The sequence below is a fragment of the Schistocerca americana genome, chromosome 8 (genome assembly GCF_021461395.2).
Source record: "Schistocerca americana isolate TAMUIC-IGC-003095 chromosome 8, iqSchAmer2.1, whole genome shotgun sequence".
NCBI classification, from domain to species: domain Eukaryota; kingdom Metazoa; phylum Arthropoda; class Insecta; order Orthoptera; family Acrididae; genus Schistocerca; species Schistocerca americana.
In genome coordinates, this window is record NC_060126.1 from 488,208,322 (window position 1) to 488,228,675 (window position 20,354).

General features: G+C 43.7%; 1 protein-coding gene across 1 annotated transcript in view; it reads right to left on the reverse strand.

Annotated features, from left to right (window-relative positions):
* The window catches only part of LOC124545983 (translation initiation factor IF-2-like), a 132,393-nt gene that overhangs the window by 23,400 nt on the left and 88,639 nt on the right, over positions 1 to 20,354 (reverse strand). The window contains exon 3 of the mRNA XM_047124948.1: positions 7,633 to 7,799. Coding sequence (XP_046980904.1) covers positions 7,633 to 7,799 — 167 coding nt within the window. The remainder of the gene's footprint in view (positions 1 to 7,632; positions 7,800 to 20,354) is intronic.

Consider the following 20,354-nt stretch of genomic DNA (forward strand, 5'->3'; position numbering starts at 1 on the left):
AACCCCTGCCACCTTCAGAATTTGAAAGAGAGTATTCCAGTCAACATTTTCAAAAGCTTTCTTTAAGTCTACAAATGCTAGAAATGTAGATTTGCCTTTCCTTAATCTTCCTTCCAAGATAAGTCGTAAGGTCAGTATTGCCTCACGAGTACCAACATTTCTGCGAAATTCAAACTGATCTTCCCCGAGGTCGGCTTCTACCAGTTTTTCCATTCGTCTCTAAAGAATTCGCGTTAGTATTTTGCAGCTGTGACTTATTAAACTGATAGTTTGGTAATTTTCACATCTGTCAACACCTGGTTTCTTTGGGATTGGAATTATTATCATGCTAGAGATAACCAAATAAAGTAAAGTATCGAGAAGACGGAAACCCTATGATTGTACTGGTAATAACCCATATGTAATGCAAGAGAAATACCAATAGAAACACATCATGAAATAAATAGTGGTGTACACCGTAGTATTTGAAATAACGTTCTGAATGCAGAGAAGAATGTTCTAATGTTAGGATCTGTAGACCATGAAATATAATACAGACTAATTTTTCCTGTTACATCTTCTGAAACATGTTCACTTAGTTACGATTCTGCGGATAATCGTACGTGAGGAGTATGTTATATTACATAGCCTGAATTAGTAACAAGTATGCCAATATTGTTAAAATGTCGACAATATATCTGTGGGAATGGTAGGAGAGTAAGTTGCGGCCGATAGCGTAAGTGCTCACGGCCGCGTTATTGCGGTCATGTTGACGTCCTTCCAGGTAATGACCGAGAAAAGCGTCTGAGCTGATTTGTATTTAGCCTGTTTGGTTGATGGAATACAGAGCTCTTCCGGTAGAGACACACTTCACCAGTAATTGTCAAAAATGCGGTGAGGGGAGCCTTAGGAAGGTAATAACAACACGGAACCTTTCTCGACGCCGGACATCTCCATAGCGAAGGTCCCCTTCACTGCGTGAAAGGCAGCCAAATTCATAGCTGTGGCCAGCTGAACTCTACGAGACTCGTGGGAGAGAAAGGCTGTTTTTGTAATTACAGCAACGGATGTTGTTTTGACGTGCAGTCAATGTTGCAGGATTTGAGATGTACTGATACTGGAACGCGACAATCGTTTGGTGTGTTCAAAATGGTTCAAATGGCTCTGAGCGCTATGCGACTTAACTTCTGAGGTCATCAGTCGCCTATAACTTAGAACTAATTAAATCTACCTAACCTAAGGACATGCCTCACATCCATGCCCGAGGCAGGATTCGAACCTGCGACCGTAGCGGTCGCTCGGTTCCAGACTGTAGCGCCTAGAACCGCACGGCCACTACGGCCGGCCTTTGGTGTGTTTCAGGACCCGTAATTCAGACTGTTTCATTTTCTAAATGTGACAAGTCTTGTTACGGCTATACTTGCTTTATGTAGTTTTATTTCATTCTATTTGCTAGGGGACGCTTTCTAGACGTTTATTACTAGTGCTACAAACGCAGATGATTACAAATAACACGGTATTGCGTACTTCTGATTTCAGGAAGCTATAGGACAGTGAGTGGAATCTCCTGCATGAATTGGGGCTAGACACAAGAGGCGGTTAGAAATCTCTACATTATTCCTTGACGCAAATCTTTCACTGTCCACTGCTGTACGAGCATGGCAATATTCAAGTGATAACCTCGCAGTCAAAAAGTGAACAAATATCCAAATGATACGCTGAAAGTCAGCAAAAAGTTAATTGTATTAAAAAGTAATCGAACTGATAAAAGGATTTACGCAGGCAGCAATACATGTATCAGTTGCAGTTTGTATGACCAGTCCAGGTTCTGGCTTCATAACGGAAGGTAGAGTTAGTTAGGAACTATGTCATATGTCCAATCAGGGGACTATCCTTGATACATCGGATGTTTACATACGTTTAAATACTTCTTTTCTTTGCGTGTACCGCTGTCATTATCGAAGTCCCTATGATGAATAGTTGCTGTGCAATCCTGGTAATCGAAGGACGGAGATCTACTGAGTGCACCAGAGCTAATCTGAAAATAGAATATTTTCAGGCGCGCGGGATTAGCCGAGCGGCCTAGGGCGCTGCAGTCATGGACTGTGCGGCTGGTCCCGGCGGAGGTTCGAGTCCTCCCTCGGGCATGTGTGTGTGTGTTTGTCCTTAGGCTAATTTAGGTTAAGAAGTGTGTAAGCTTAGGGACTGATGACCTTAGCAGTTAAGTCCCATAAGATTAATAAAAAAAATCTTTTCAGTGTGAAAGAAACACAGAATGTTGCCAGCATGAAATGTTGGACTGTCATCCATGGAAAGATACAAATTGACAAAATTTCATAGTCACGCAAAATTGCATGAAGATGAAAGTTATTTCACACGATCATGAAACAAGAGGATTTTCTCCTATATTCATATTTACTACTATATGACATAAATAGTGGCTCCACCCGGCTTCACACGGGTAGCACTAAGTATCAACAGCCGGATAGCTTGTTTCTAATACGTAATTATACACACAAACCTTTATTTTGAATTATTAGTGAAAACTGTATCAAAATCCCTCCAATAGTTCCTGAGATTAGCCTTCATACGTAGACAAAAATGCGGCGATGGACTTAAATTTATAGCGCGCATAGCTATCCAATTGTGATTTTTATTTTCTGGCAGATTAATAATTACTGTATTAAATAAATTAGTAAAAAAGGTGGTGTAGCAGTTGTTTACCACATGGGTTTGAATATGAGAACGCTTTTAGCAGACATTGCTCCACAGTAGATGAGATTCCTTTGGATTCAAGCTACCATTCATTTATAAGTTGCGAATGTATTTATAAGATGGTGTAAAACCTAGACCGTACTGTTCACTATTTCATTTTCGTAACCAGTCTTCTTTCTGGTTTGTTGTGGCACTCCACGGCTTCCTCTCTTGGGTCAATCACTTCATCTGAGTAGAGCCGGCATTTTAGTTGTGAACAAATATTTGTTTGTGATTGAAGTCAAATTCCAGAATTGAACGCAAAATTCAAAATTAAATAACAAATGAATAAGGCAGTGGTCGGTATACCAAACTATTGACTGAAATTTCGTTACCATCTACGGGAGACATCTTAAGAGAGAAATCGACAGATGAGGACGAAACACTATGGTATAGTTTTATATTCGGACCACGGCCTATCAGTCCAGAAGTTCGAATAACAGAAATCAGTTTAACACCAAAATACCATGTGGTTATAATTTAGGAACAGGCACTCACGGTGGTCCATTGTGGACTATAATTATCGTATAGCAACGAAACTTTGGTAGATACGGTGCTGCATTAATGCGGAACCGATTTACACTGGAAAAATTCAGTCCAGTTGTGGCCACCAGGTCCACATCTGGCGCTGTACGCTGTTTGTATGACGGTATGAAATCTGTGTTGTCATTTAACAAGCCGTAAAGTGAGTGAACGGTGTGTTTATGGAGAATAGAGACCGTGCATTGTTAGTTAAGCTAATATATGTAAACGGCAGCAATTACAAGCTGCGTTGAGAGAGTATCGCTAACTGAAAGGTCTGAGAAGAGGGTCGGTGTTATTAAAGGGTTTACAGAACACGACAATGACATTTGAAAGCCACGTTTCCCGGGTTGTGCTAGTTCTCGTACCATGTCACGAGAAATGTCCATACCATGGTCAACAATGGGGAAGGTTTTGAGGTCTGTTTGCACTGATACCCAGACAAGAGCCAGACAGAACAGCAATTAAAGCCTCATGATCTGCGGCAACGTGGAGGTGGCTTACAAAACACTCGTTCGGCCCATACTTGGGTGTTGCTCATCAGTGTGGAGTCCGTACCAGGTCGGGTTGACAGAGGAGATAGAGAAGATCCATAGAAGAGCGGTGCGTTTCGTCAGAGGGTTATTTGGTAAACGTGATAGCGTTACGGAGATGTTTAGCAAACTCAAGTGACAGACTCTGCAAGAGAGGCGCTTTGAATCGCTATGTAGCTTGCTGTCCAGGTTTTGAGAGGCTGCGTTTCTGGATGAGGTATCGAGTATATTGTTTCCCCCTACTTATACCTCCAGAGGAGATCACGAATGTAAAATTAGAGAGATTCGAGCGCGCACGGAGGCTTTCCGGCAGTCGTTCTTTCCGCGAACCATACACGACTGGAACAGGAAATGGAGGTAATGACAGTGGCACGTGAAGTGCCCTCCGCCACACACCGTTGGGTGGCTTGCGGAGTATAAATGTAGATGTAGATGTAGAATGTCCTGAATTTGCTCTTCGGTCTCTGGCACGGATGATATTTGGCCGGGCAATAGTGTATAGAGTTGCTAGGCGCATTTTGCATTACAGGGTGCAGTGAATACTGTTAAACCACCTGTTGTGCACTAAGAGCCATTGCACTCGCCACACACGGCTGCGTGGATTGAGAAGCACCTTTGTAAAAAATGGCTCTGAGCACAATGGGACTTGACATCTGAGGTCATCAGTCCCATAGACTTAGAACTACATAAACCTAACTAACCTAAGGACATCACACACATCCATGCCCAAGGCAGGATTCGAACCTGCGACCGTAGCGGTCGCGCGGTTCCAGACTGTAGAGCCTAGAACCGCTCGGCCACTCCGACCGGCGCACCTTTGTAGTCGTTCCGTTCTTCTTTGAAGTGAATACACGCAGAAAGCCTGACAGGTATACCGTGCCGTCTGCACGTTATCTAGACCTCCTTGTACAGTATGCGATTCCTGCTTTGGAAGAGCGCAACTATGTGGAAACCACTGTTTTCATGCAAGATGGATCAACGTTTCATGTCGCTCGCCCAGCAAAAGATCTGCTTAATGCAGTCTTCCACAAAAGTGTTATCTCCAGAGGTGTTCCAGATACATGGCCTGCAAGATCACCTTATGTGAATCAATGTGACATTTGTACTTGTGAATATCTGAAAGATTGCCTTTACCAGGGTCGCATTCACTCTTTAGCAGATCTGAAGGCCATTATACAGGAACGTGTTAATCACATTCCGCCGGAACTGCTGCGAGCAGCTGTTGATCACTTCGGATGCAGCATCTCATCAATGTCTCTAGTAGTGCATGTTGAAAACCGGCCGTTGTGGCCGAACGGTTCTAGGCGCTTCAGTCCGGAACCGCGCTGCTGCTACGGTCGCAGGTTCGAATCCTGTCTCGGGCATGGATGTGTGTGATGTCCTTAGGTTAGTTAGGTTTAAGTAGTTCTAAGTTCCAGGGGACTGATGACCTCCGATGCTAAGTCCCAGAGTGCTTAGAGCCACTTGAACCATTTTTTGCATGTCTCAGGTGCTTATACTGAACAAATTGAGAAAGCGGTAATCATCTTGGGGTTGAAGCTCTTTTCTTCCGTGTTTGCTTTAACAATATGTATGTTTTTGGATAGGGTCCGTCTTTAGCAAAACATTTTTTTTGTTTTTAGCCCAAACATGTTTCACTGCAGTTGCAGCTTCTTCAGTGGGCTTTTATTTTCCATCTGTTAAAGATAACGAGTGTTCATTTCTGTTTGTATACATGTAGCTATTAGTTTTTAAATTGTAATTACAAGTATTTGAAAAAACACATAAATTACGAATTCATAACTTTTTAACACATGGTGTGGTTTTTCTGATGTGTTGTGTTTCTACAGTGACCGTTATTTGCACAGTCTGTCATCTGCAGCCACTTATAGCTTAAAGTAGACAAATTGTTTAAGCCAAAATTACGATTTGAAAACTTGTTATTTCTATGTCTGAAATTATTTAATTCTATGTGTGTGTCTATTTACATAATGTTTCACTTACGTTTTCCTTTTAATCGTCTTCATCACTGTCGAACACTATATGTTGAGTTGTCACTACCACTGTCACTGTAAAGGAAACATGGCAGGCAGTGGAACAATTCTACATCTACGTCTACAATTATACTCCGCAATCCACTCAACAGTGTGTGGCGGAGGGCACTTTACGTGCCACTGTCATTACCTCCCATTCCTGTTCCACTCGCGTATGGTTCGCGGGAAGAACGACTGCCGGAAAGCCTCCGTGTGCGCTCTAATCTCTCTAATTTTACATTCGTGATCTCCTATGGAGGTATAAGTAGGGAGAAGCAATATATTCGATACCTCATCCAGAAACGCACCCTCTCGAATCCTGGACAGCAAGCTACATCGCGATTCACAGCGCCTCTCTTGCAGAGTCTGCCACTTGAGTTTGCTAAACATCTCCGTAACGCCATCACGCTTACCAAATTACCCTGTGACGAAACGAGCCGCTCTATTTTGGATATTTTCTATCTCCTCTGTCAACCCGACCTGGTACGGATCCCACACTGATGATCAATACTGAAGTATAGGTCGAACGAGTGTTTTGTAAGCCACCTCCTTTGTTGATGGACTACATTTTCTAAGGACTCTCCCAATGAATTTCAACCTGGCATTCGCCTTACCTACAATTAATTTTATATGATCATTCCACTTCAAATCGTTTCGTACGCATACTCCCAGATATTTTACAGAAGTAACTGCTACCAGTGTTTGTTCCGCTATCATATAATCGTATAATAAAGGATCCTTCTTTCTGTGTATCCGCAATATATTACATTTGTCTATATTAAAGCTCAGTTTCCACTCCCTGCACCAAATGCCTATGCGCTGCAGATCTTCCTGCATATCGCTGCAATTTTCTAATGCTGCCACTTCTCTGTATACTACAGCATCATCCGCGAAAAGCCACATGGAACTTTCGAAGGTGTAAAAACAAGATGACTGACAGTGGAACTATTGGATGTGTTCCTGGCGGTTGTTCTGAATCTTTCAGAGGTGTTAGTGATTCTTTTTTCTTTATGTGTGTGTGTGTGTGTGTGTGAAAAGGGAGACAGAGAGAGAGAGAGAGAGAGGGAGAGAGAGAGAGGGAGGGAGAGAGAGAGAGAGAGAGAGAGAGAGAGAGAGGGTGACAGTAGGTTTAGGGATTTATTTTATTTTTATTTTGTGGTTGGTTGTTTTTGGGGAAGGAGACCAGACAGCGAGGTCATCGGTCTCATTGGATTAGGGAAGGACGGGGAAGGAAATCGGCCGTGCCCTTTGAATGGAACCATCCCGGCATTTGCCTGGAGCGATTTAGGGAAATCACGGAAAACCTAAATCAGGATGGCCGGACGCGGGATTGAATCGTCGTCCTCCCGAATGCGAGTCCAGTGTCTAACCACTGCGCCACCTCGCTCGGTTTTATTTTGTGTGTGTGTGTGTGTGTGTGTTTGTGTGTGTACTCACCCTGCCCTAATAACATCCCTAATCCATTACATATGGAAACATTGCCATACCTCTTTCTTGCATCCATAGCGCCAGATTTGCGCCTGGTGGCGAAAATTGGAAGTAATTTTTTTCCAGCATAATTTGGTTCTGCATTAATGCGTTAGCATGTATGCTAAGTTTCACTGCCATACTATAGTTATAGCACACACTGGACCTCCGTGAGTAGCTGTACATTAATTATAGCAACCCAGTAGTAAGGAAACAATAAAATTAAATAGACAATTTGAAACTTGCAAAAAAAAAAAAAAATTATATCAGTTGCTGTCTGGTGGTAGAGACTTGTGGCGCGACTTCACTGCCCCAGGGCCTGCTGCCCCCTTGCTGGGACACTTCCAGACGCTTCGCCGCCCTACCTTCTGGAGGCGGCTGGATGGCGACCGTGTCGGACGGCGCCCTGTGCTCCTCTATGCGCCGCCCAGTGGTCGGGTCCCAGATGCCCGAGGCGCCGCCGTAGTAGCGCAGCGGTCCCTGTTCGTCCTCCTCCTCTTGCTGCTCGTCCGCTACGCTGCGGTGTTCCTTCCTGCACAGCCAGCCAACACATCGCGATTACCACCCGTGCTGCAACGCACCTCTCCAGAATTTCAAATACACTGCCGGCCAAAACAAGTGAATGACCCAGAAGACACGCTCGTATGTCAGTGCAACTTGTCAGTCGACACAATATTAGTAAATACACTACTGGCCATTAAAATTTGCTACACCAAGAAGAAATGCAGATGATAAACGGGTATTCATTGGACAAATATATTATACTAGAACTGACATGTGATTACATTTTCACGCAGTTTGGGTGGATAGATCCTGAGAAATCAGTACCCAGAACAACCACCTCTGGCCGTAATAGCGATCTTGATACGCCTGGGCATTGCGTCAAACAGAGCTCTCTCTCTCTCTCTCTCCCTCCGTCTCTCTCTCTCTCTCTCTCTCTCTCTCTCTCTCTCTCTCTCTGTCTCCCTTTTCACACACACACACACACACACACACACACACACACACACACACACACAGATCCCTGTCATCTCGACTGATAGTGATACGAGGCCGTTGGGATACAGCACGGCGTTCCCTATTACCCTCCTGAACCCACCGATTCCATATTCTGCTAACAGTCATTGGATCTCGACCAACGCGAGCACCGATGTCGCGACACGATAAACCGCAATCGCGATAGGCTACAATCCGACCTTTATCAAAGTGATGGTACGCATTTCTCCTCCTTACACGAGGCATCACAACAACGTTTCACCAGGTAATGTCGGTCAACTGCTATTTGTGTATGAGAAATCGGTTGGCATCTTTCCCCGTGTCAGCACGTTGTAGGTGTCGCTACCGGCGCCAACCTTGTGTGAATGCTCTGAAAAGCTAATGATTTGCATATCACAGCATCTTCTTCCTGTCGGTTAAATTTTGCGTCTGTAGCACGTCATCTTCGTGCTGTAGCAAATTTAATGGCCAGTAGTGTATGAATATGATTAGAGTCTCAGTTCTTTGTGACAAGTATAACGGCATTACTGTGGTTACCAGCCCTGTAAAGGTGTATAAGAGACGTGACCAATATCAGATATTGAGTTATCCCTGTGAAGGACACGAATACGCAACATGCTGATGTGAGACAGCGACGTCAGCACCTTTGGGCTGTGAAAGGTGGATCTCCATTTGGCCGGCTGGCCGAATTGTGCACTATTCAGATCCGAAGTGTTTTCATACGTGGCACTGGGTTGATGTTCGACTGTGCGGGAACGTGAAGGCAGACATTCTCGTCAGGGTTTCATCCTACCATGTCTGACCACCGTCGTATTCTGAATCGAGCACGTCGTGATCCCTCCGTATCTGCAATGGACTCCCTGTAAACCTGTATGTCGTCTTGTAACAGCAGGGAATTATCGTTCCGTATGTTGGCTGCCATTAACACCACAACACAAACGGAAGCATTTGGAATCGTGCTATGACCAGCGAGCATGTAATGCTGGTGAATGTCGTCGCATTGTGTTCAGTGATGACTCGCGGTTCTGTAATATCCTGGATGGCGGTCGTCGGCGAATATGGGAGCGACTTGAGGAGAGGTCCCATCCTTCCAATCTTTTGAAGAAACACAACAGTTTTACTCCTGACGGCAATGTGTTGGGGGCCATGGCGTTTGACTTCAGGCCACGCCTAATAGCGACTGAGTGAACTCTGACGGCATAAGAGTACGTCACGGACACGCTGCGTCGTCTTGTGTTATCCCTCATGTGACAGGATTATGGCGCCATTTTTCAACTGCTCAGTGCTTGTCCACAAATGGTCGTGTCTCTACAAACTACCTCCGCGATGCTGAGGTACTTCCACGGTGAGCATGATCCCTGGATCTGTCTACAATAGAAAAAGAAGAGCTTGAAAAAACCAGCCAACCAGTTGCAAACTAAAGGTTTATTTAGCTGTTGACCGAGGTTTCGATAGTTATAAAGTTATATTTTTCAGAAGGAATGGACCCTAAAAATGTATATAAACGGTTCAAAACTCTTTTACATACATAACAAAATATTAATAATAGAGAAATACTTATGAGGTAAGCGCATTCAATTGTTACATAACATGATGTTAAATTGTATTAGCTGAGGCCGAGCGGCTCTTGTCATACATAAAACCGAAACAAAAGCCAGAAACATCACATACGACAGCAGACAGATTACACTCACCTTACGTCAGAATAAATGCACAAATGTATTCGCCTACAGGTAAAGGCTCTTGTCTACATAAAATTATAACAGGAGTCCAAAGCATAAAATATATGCATAACGTAAATATTAATCATGCGAGAGACAAAGGCGAAATGCTCACAGGTACAGGCTCAAGCGACAAGGAAAAGTCGGGATGCAGAGGGTGCTAAATACATGCACGTAAGAACTACGCCTTGCTTGTGCTAAGTAACAGCATTTTTCATTAAAGTAAGAATGAAAAATTCATCTGCAAGGCTACTCATAATGCAATCAATTTACAGTTATACATTATGTATAAAATCTCTTAATACATTTGCTGATAGAGTAATACTGTACGTAAATTCAGAAAGCAGAAGGTAGAGTTCCATTTACAAAAGACCACTGTTAGAATTGCATGGGGAAAGAAGAACAAATAGGAGCTAAAACAACGTCACTAGAAAGGAAACTTCTGCTTAACAGTACGGAAGCTTAAGCTATAACACTATCACTGCCCCTCGTTCATGTTCTGAAACTATTTTGTTAACCGATAATAGTATATAGCAGCAGTACAATGTTACCTTCTGTTAGGATTTTCCTAGTTTTAACCGTGAAATGCTTAAAGGAGGTCGCCTATCGGACATGAAATTTAGAATTACGTAAATACACAACTAGAAACAGATACTGTTTAGAAACTGTTTTCATTAATCAAATTGCTCTAATGATAAAGAATACGGTTGCCGCCTAATTAGGAATAGAAATGTGTGGCATTCCTTTTTAAAGAAAAAGTAAGCAGTTTTCTTAAGTTGGCTTTCTTTAGATTGTTTATGAAAGTGTTCAAATGGGTCTGAGCAGTATGGGACTTAACATCTGAGGTCATCAGTCCTCTAAAACTTAGAACTACTTAAACCTAACTAACCTAATGACATTATATACATCCATGCCCGAGGCAGGATTCGAACCTGCGACCGTAGCAGTCCGCGGTTATGGACTGAAGCATTATGAAAGTGTGTTTCATTTGCATTACTACAGTGGTCTAGATTAAAGGCCCCCCCTCACCCCCATTGAAAGTAGCTGAAATATACTAAATTACTTGATTATGAAAAGTTATAACTACTCTCGATATTTATGTTGAGTTCTGTTTGTGATCATTGTGTTCTAAAAAAGTGTAATATCAATTATGAGTACTCACTTACTGTATTATCCTCACTGAAGGTAAAGTGACTAGGAATGTCATTATCCATGAGAAAAGTTACTTCTTTGACTCTAAAGATTGGTGAGAATCTTACTGCATGTGAATAGTATTTAAATTTGTACTGTACAGAAAATATCTGTTGAAGGAAGACTAGGCCATGGCCAATTTCCAGTTCAACAGTGACTTGCATGTATAATGTGACTGAATCTATTTAGTTTGACTAGGCCTTGAATACTAAAGTGTGTTAGTATTTATTGTGTTTATGAAAATAGGTTTGTTCTGTTATGACTGTCAGTACCTACTTTACCATTTCTATATGCTTGATATGCTTGTGGCTGGGTTCATTGCACTTTCGTACCTGAAAAGTATCGGCTATGTCTTTCCACTAAAACTGCTTACTTTTTCTTTAAAAAGGAATGTCTCACATTTCTATGCCTAATTAGGCTGGCGACCGTATTCTTTATCATTAGAGGAATTTGATTAATGAAAATAGTTTCTAAACAGTATCTGTTTCTAGTTATGTATTTACGTAATTCTAAATTTCATGTCCGACAGGCAACCTCCTTTAGGCACTTCACGGTCAAAACTACAAAAATCCTTAGAGAGGGTAACATTGTACTGCTTCTATATACCATAATTGGTTAACAAAATAGTTTCAGAACATAAACGAGAGGTAGTGATAGTGTTATAAAGCTACAATGAAAAGTTGGAATGCAGTGGGCACTATACACATGCGGGTGAGCATTGCTTCTTGAACGTGGTAAGTGACATAATTTTAAATTAAAGCAAATAAAAATTTCTTATAGAAGGCCAGTAATAAATGCAATAAATTTAAGAAGTATACATTGAATATGAAATTATCTGTAAAAATTTTATGAACCAGAGTGACATTGCCGTGAAATTTAGCGTGCATAAGGTAATATCTGTAAACCAAACAATTAGTTCTGTCACAAAAATGTGGAAGAAAGAGTAAAATGGGTAAAGTTACATCGAACATAAAAAATGAGAACCTTTTGCTTAACTGTACTGAGGCTATGAAATGTAAATCATAGTACGAAATAAAATTTTCTTTCAATACCAACTTTAGTAACATGTGCTGAAAAGGCCACGGAAAATGAAAGCCAGTGATATGAAACGCAAATAGCTCAGCTGTTGAGAGGAAGTATTTTGAGGAAAACGGCACATTCGTCGATCTTAGCGGAGGTCGGTAAGCACGTGTTATGTGACCGTTAGCATCGGTTTCAAGCCATTAAAGAAGTGATTACTCGCGAACTGCAATTGATCGTTCAAAATGTTTGGCTGATTTTTTTTCAATCTCTTCAAATCCGTACAGTCGTTGAATCGCAACCATGCTTTAGATTTGGACAATGAAAAATCTGCCAGACCACCTCGAACGTCAACACCAGTCCAGCCCCTGCATACAGCATGTCCATGACCAGCTGCATCAGTTGTGGGCCATCATGCCTCAGGAGAGAATACAACGGCTTTACAACTCCCTCCGCAATCGAAATAGTTCCTGCATCCGTTACAGATGGGGTGTAGCGTCGTAGTGGTAAGTGGGTTCATCCTGCCAAATTCTTTGCATATTTGACTCTGTTTTGTAATCACTGACATAACATCGCATAACCTGTCAACCGTGAAGATCCATTTCGTTTCTTCCTCTCTTTCAGGGTGCTTCGCTTTTTTTTTAATCATACAGGATGGTATGGTGACACCGACAGCTAAACAGCTGAATGTGTTATAGATGGAAAAATTATTTACATCAAACTTATAATATAAATGCCTTGCTTTCGCAGATGACATTGCAATCTTAACCAACAACTCTAAGGATGTTGTCACTACTGTCCAAGCCCTGCATGAGACAGCAGTGAAGTCAGGGTTACAAATACCGTATGACAAGACCAAATACTTTGAGAACAGGCACTCCAGTACCACCCCTTTGACGACTATACATGGAACGATTGGGAGGGCCAATCGCTTTCGTTATCTTGGTGAATGGGTCCACCCCATTGGTAGAGACGGCATCTCGATCTTAGAAAGGCGTAACAAGAAGAATGCTATGGTCTGTCATTACAGAACTGCTGTCAGACCACAGTTTCTGTATGCCTCAAGGCGGCCGTGGGGGCCGATCGCTTCTAGGCGCTTCAGTCTGGAACCGCGCGACCGTTACGGTCGCAGGTTAGAATCCTGCCTCGGGCATGGATGTGCGTGATGTCCTTAGGTTAGTTAGGTTTAAGTAGTTCTAAGTTCTAGGGGACTGATGACCTCAGATGTTAAGTCCCATAGTGCTCAGAACCATTTGAACCATTTTTGTATGCCTCAGAGACCCTCTCGATGAACAGAAAAGGTACGATGGATGACCTGGAGTGAGCCGAAAGACGTATCCTCAGAAAAATTCATGGCCCGAGATTGTTCCCAGATGGAACCTACCGACGGAAGTCTAATTCTGATCTGTATCACCAGTTAGAAACAGCCAACACCAGTATGCGATGTAGGAGGTTCAAGTTCTATGGGCAGCTACAACGAATGAACAGCAATAGGTCAATCCCGCGTCCGGCCATCCTGATTTGGGTTTTCCGTGATTTCCCTAAATCGCTCCAGGCAAATGCCGGGATGGTTCCTTTCAAAGGGCACGGCCGACTTCCTTCCCCGTCCTTCCCTAATCCGATGAGACCGATGACCTCGCTGTCTGGTCTCCTTCCCCGAAACAACCAACCAACCAACAACAATGGGCTTACCAAGAAGATCTTCTAATTGATCTACAAGACTGAAAGCCTGTGGCTTAATGAAGTACTAAAGGACTTGGATTCGGCTAGGATCCCTGATCTTGAGGTAGAATGGTTAGAATGGTTCAAATGGCTCTGAGCACTACGGGACTAAACATCTGAGGTCATCAGTCCCCTAGAACTTAGAACTACTTAAACTTAACTAGCCTGACATCACACACATCCATGCCCGAAACAGGATTCGAACCTGCGACCGTAGCGGTCGCGCGGTTCTAGACTGAAGCGCCTAGAACCGCTTCTTGAGGTAGAAGATCGAATTTTTGTGCTACGGTAGAGTCTTGGGCCCCAACACCTAGAGTCCATAAACGTCGGAAGCCCCTTTCACAAGAGAGGAAGGAGAAATTGAAATTATCAGCAAGGCTCAAGATATATTCGGAACAGAAGAGAGCATCGAAGAAGAACTAGTCATAAGCGCTCCTTAGTGGGCTTAAATCAATAATACAATATAAATTTATTATTTTGAATAGATAAGTGACGAAGATGACAAAGTAAGAAATGTGACAAGTAATATGTAAAGCTTGTGTATCTTCATCCTTGTGGTTCAAATGGCTCTGAGCACTATGGGACTCAACTGCTGAGGTCATTAGTCCCCTAGAACTTAGAACTAGTTAAACCTAACTAACCGAAGGACATCACAAACATCCATGCCCGAGGCAGGATTCGAACCTGCGACCGTAGCGGTCTTGCGGTTCCAGACTGCAGCGCCTTTAACCGTTCATCCTTGTGATTGGAGGGTTTAGGGACTTCGGCCGTTCGCTTATGTAATGAAATGGAACACCTGCAGCCGTCCTTACGACGTTATTGATTATATGGTCAAGAGTTGCGGTGCTTCAGTACACCATCTCCAGGTCTTAACTGACGCTGAGGGGGTTAACATCAATCGTCTGTATGGTTGCATCAGAGGCCAACGACGATGTTGTGTCTCCTACCATCATCTACCAAGTTGCCTGCGAGAAAGGTTCATACACGTTGTCCACTGATGGAATCTGTATATGAATGGAATTAATCCCTTCACTGTGAGCTACGGCCAGAAGATAGTGTACTAAAGTACCGGAGGCTGGTATCCACATAATAAATCACATCGTAAGGACGGCTAGAGGTGTTTGATAATACGTAAGTTACGTGTAGCACTATAGACATACCACTGGGAGACCAAACGTCATATGAAGGCATTAGATGTATTGTTAATACCTTATAGTTCTTCCTTTTCTGAAGATTATGCGGATCATTTGCTTCAGTTCAATCCTTATAATTAACGATTTGAAGGGACATGGGCCGGTAGTTGGAGGGTTCGATGGGACGTTTTCCTTCTGGGCTAATGACATGAGTCCCTGCTTCCAGACTGTTGGGAAGATGCTTGCAGTCAGACGGTAGTTAAAGATGTTGTTTTGGACAGTAGTGCATTCAAAGTGGTTTTAATAATATGCGCTATTAAGTCCTTCAGCTGTCTAACGAATTATAGGCATACTTTATAGCCACAAATTTCGCTTTTAATTCTACTTCTTTCTTTCAAGGAATGTATGGTTCTCATCTTCGCGTGTTGGTAAAATAAAGACGCCGGCATGGTAAAATGTTGCTTCAAAAGGAACTTCAGGTTCAGCTATAGGTCTAAGTCTGCCCATTCCTAGACCACATAGATTTTTTAACTGGACGAGGGATCTGTGATCGTTCTCCGTAAACGAGTGAGCATATACACACATCAAAAAAAGTTTTGCGTCACCCCGGTTCCCAGAACTCTTGAAGGTAGACGTTGACTCTGGATATTGTGTCACACTCACAGTCGCTTTGAGTCTTCAGAGGTGTCCTAAACACGCTCAAAGATGTAAACAACAATGCATGAGCAGCGCCCACTAGACGGATGGGGTCCGACAGCGGATCAGTTCCAGTCATTCCACCAGGAAGGAAGAACACGGCTCGTGTTGTCTGTAGTTCAACCATGCCCTAGACGGTCAATGCAGAGGTTCGATCTCGTCCGCATTGTTACTTTGTGCTAGGAAGGGCTCTCAACAAGGAAAGTGTCCAGGCGTCTCGAAGTGAACCAAATCGATGTTGTTCGGACATGGAGGAGATACAGAGAGACATGAATTGTCGATGTCATGCTTCGCTCAGGCCGCCCAAGGGCTACTACTGTAGTGGGTGACCACTCCCTACGGATTACGGCTCGCAGGAACCCTGACAGCAACACCATCATGATGAATAATGCTTTTCGTACAGCCACAGGACGTCCTGTTACGACTCAAACTGTGAGCAACATCACTCCCAACGTCCATGGCGAGGTCCATCTTAGCAAGCACGACACCATCCAGCGCGGTACAGATGGGACCAACAATATGTTGAATGGACCACTCAGGATTGGCATCACGTTCTCCTCACCGATGAGTGTCGCATGTGCCTTCAACCAGACAATCGTCGGAGACGTGTTTGGAGGCAACCCGGTCAGGCTGAACTCCTTAGACACACTGTCCTGCGAGTGCAGCAAGTGGAGGTTCCCTGCTGTTTTGGGGTGGATGGTGGTCATGGAAGGCGTCGTAACGGCTGTGCGATACTTGAATGCCATCCTCTGACCGATAATGCAACCATATCGGCAGCATACTGGCGAGGCATTCGTCTTCATGGACGACAATTCGCGCCCCTATCGTGCACATCTTGTGAATGACTTCCTTAAGGGCAACAACATCGCTCGACTAGAGTGGCCAGCATGTTCTGCAGATATGAGCCCTATCGAACATGCCTGGTATGGATTGAAAAGGGCTGTTTATGGACGACATGACCCACCAAACACTCTGAGGAGGCCGGCCGGTGTGGCCGTGCGGTTAAAGGCGCTTCAGTCTGGAACCGCGTGACCGCTACGGTCGCAGATTCGAATCCTGCCTCGGGCATGGATGTCCTTAGGTTAGTTAGGTTTAATTAGTTCTAAGTTCTAGGCGACTGATGACCACAGAAGTTAAGTCGCATAGTGCTCAGAGCCAACCACTCTGAGGGATCTGCGCCGAATCGCCGTTGAGAAGTGGGACAATGTGACCAACAGTGCCTTGATTAAGTTGTCGATAGTATACCATGACGAATAAACGTATGCATCAGTGGCATCAGTGCAAGAGGACGTGCTACTGGGTATTAGAGGTACCGGTGTGTACAGAAATCTGGACCACCACCTCTGAAGCTCTCGCTGTATGGTGGTACAACATGCAATGTGCGGTTTTCATGAGCAAAAAAAAGGGCGGAAATGATGTTTATGTTGATCTATATTCCGATTTTCTGTACAAGTTCCGGATCTCTCGGAACTGAGGTGATGTAAAACTTTTATTGATGTGTGTATAAGACTTGCAGACTGACTAAAATAATTTACGTTCTGACGTGGTTACGATAACACATAGACATATCTGCTTGACAGGATTTTTATTTGAATGTCGCATTTTTGTAAGCAAAGACGTCCAGATGCATTCATCGACAATCGACGCATAGTGTTCACGTATTATATTGATGTATCTTGACATTTTACTACAGATGCCTCCCAGGTTTTAGTGACAAAAGCCTGTAGTATCTTGACGTTTGTCTAATGACCGGATATTTTTGACATTCCAAGGCAATATTTTGTGAGAAGTAACGTATTGGTTCGAGCATCGTGTTTAGTGTTTCCAATGTTAAATGTTACAAAAAATTTAATAATTCCGGTTATGTTGAAAAAGTACTAACAAAGGTCTAAGCTCTATAGTTTCAAAATTGTACTGAAAAATAAATATTAGAGTTAATGGTGGAACGATCACGTATTCCAAAACATCTGTTTAGTATTTCCCTTGAATTCATATTTGACCCTACCGTTTTATTTTCTCCAGCTATAGCAGTCCTTACTTCGCCTGTTATGGTGGGTGGTCCTGTATCATCCTGATCCATATCGTCAAAATATTCGAGTTTTTATCTCATCTACACCCTTGCAGGATCTCCTTATGATTTTAGTACAATTCTTTTGCATTTTTCTAATAATTTACTTAGTACAAATACAATTATTGGCTGAATGTCTTAAGAGCTACAGTTGTTTCAGCTGAGTCCCCTTGTGGGATGAGTATATTCTCTACAATTCGATGTTTAGACTTCCATCTCCTCTTCTTTAAACCCACTGATATCATTGAGCTAACGGATGAAATAGACGCAAATAATTCAGTACTGCATACGTTATTATTTAATATAAACGAACCTTAGAAACGTAATGGTGTCGAATGCTGAATTTCCGAGCGTTACGAAGCAAAGGAATAGCAAATAAATTAAGCGAGTCTGTGGTTGCCGATGCGGTTATAACGACGGCGTACACAGCAGTGGCTCCGTAATTGCCGGCTGTGTGCTGCTGTACATCTGCGCTAATGTCCCTGCAGACTGGCTTCACTTCTTCTTCATTTAGATGTGGCTTTTTCTGTGCTTGTATTGAACGCCCCCTTCTCAAAGAAACTACGCACGGCTTACCGAGCAAGATTACAAAGTGGTTAAGGCCCTGGCCTCGAACTCGAGTCCGGGAGTATAGCGGTTCAAATCCTTGTGCGGCGCTCCACATTAACGTTTAATGTGGCTTCGCTAAAACTCTCAATTTATGTGCCAGGACGGTGGTTCCGGGAAGGTCGATGATTTCTCTACTTATCCTTCCCAGTTTTTGTGGTATGTTGCTGATGACCTCCGTACACCCCCGGTCTTGCACCCAGTGACTACCATCTGTTCCGGCACTTGAAGAAACACCTGGGCGGTCAGCGTCTTCAAGGCGATGACGAAGTCTAAACAGTGGTGATGCAGTGGTTAACAAGTCAGGCGGCAGACTTCTATGAGGAGGGTATTAAAAAACTGGTACAACGTTATGACAAGTGTCTCAATATTGACGGAAATTATGTAGAAAAGTAGACTAAGGTACAGGCTTTCATGTAAAAATAAAATTATTGAGATATCTTAGCACGTCTTTTTTAAATTCCAAAACGGTACTTACTTAAAAAACACGCCTCGTACTTCCTCCCACATGACCACTACGGTAAAAATTATAGATTTTGCGGATGTTGACTAATAGGCGTTCAACCCAAGCACCACTCGTGAGTGGAGCGGGAAAGGGATGAAATAATAGTGGTACCAGAACGCCGGTCCGTGTGTTGCTTTAGGGGGGTTTCGAAGTAGATCGTCTGGAGACAGATGTGTGTGTAATAACAGCCGAAATAACAGTTGTTTAGTTCGGTGACCTCCAAGTCCAGAATTGTTGAGGTGTGATTACCGCAGGTGCGCTGCTGATGCTTCAGAGTGCTTGTCGTATACATGCGCGACCGCTGCCATTACGTCCCCGTGTGAAGCACCGCGCTAGGTGATTGCTGGCGCCAGATCCGGGAGAGCAGAGTTGGTTTACGAGCGGCCCACCCGGGTGGCCGTTGGCAGGTCGCTGATCCGCGGTGTCAACGCCCCGGCGGCGCTCCTGCGGTCTCCTAACGGCAGGGCGTGGTCCGCACTTGACTCTGACCGCCAAGGTCACGGACGGGCTCTATATAAGCCTAGGCCAGGGAACACTCCGCGCCCACACGGCCAGGTGGCTGACTACCCTCTGGGTGCAACGTGGACACTTGGACTGCTTTCAAACAGCTACGAGGGCGGATATTAGGCTGCGGATGGTGCACTGGAGACGCTACAGTAAACATCTAAGAATACACGGCTAACCGCAAATATATCAGTTGCGTGCACGGCGCTAGTTGGCTACCGTGGAGCGTGGAGTGGGCGTCGAACGGTGTTTAGTGAGAAAGGAAGGCACTTACCTGCAGTAGAGGGATACAAATTTCGTTTCCATCGAACTTTGGTGAAATTGAGCGATGAAATACTGTGAGCGAAGAGTTGGCCGATATGTTATTTCCTCCTACATGCATCCCGTGAAATGACAACTCGCGACTATTCATTCTACTCTTCTCGGTATTTGGCCAAAATCATGGAATGTCTCCTAATATCGTGTCTTTTTCCCGGCGTAGGGCAGCACGTAAAGTTCTGTGTACTGACTTGGCAGAAAATCCTAAGAAATTTTGGTCTTATGTCAAAGCGGTAGGCGGATCAAAACAAAATGTCCAGACACTCTGTGACCAAAATGGTACTGAAACAGAGGATGACAGACTGAAGACCGAAATACTAAATGTCTTTTTTCAAACCTGTTTCACAGAGGAAGACTGCACTGTAGTTCCTTCTCTAGAACGTCGCACAGATCACAAAATGGTAGGTATAAAAATAGATGACAGAGGGATAGAAAAACAATTAAAATCGCTCAAAAGTGGGAAGGCCGCTTCACCTGATGGGATACCAGTTCGATTTTACACAGAGTACGCGAAGGAACTTGCCCCCTTCTTGCATCGGTGTACCGTAGGTCTCTAGAAGATCGTAGCGTTCCAAAGGATTGGAAAAGGGCACAGGTCATCCCCGTT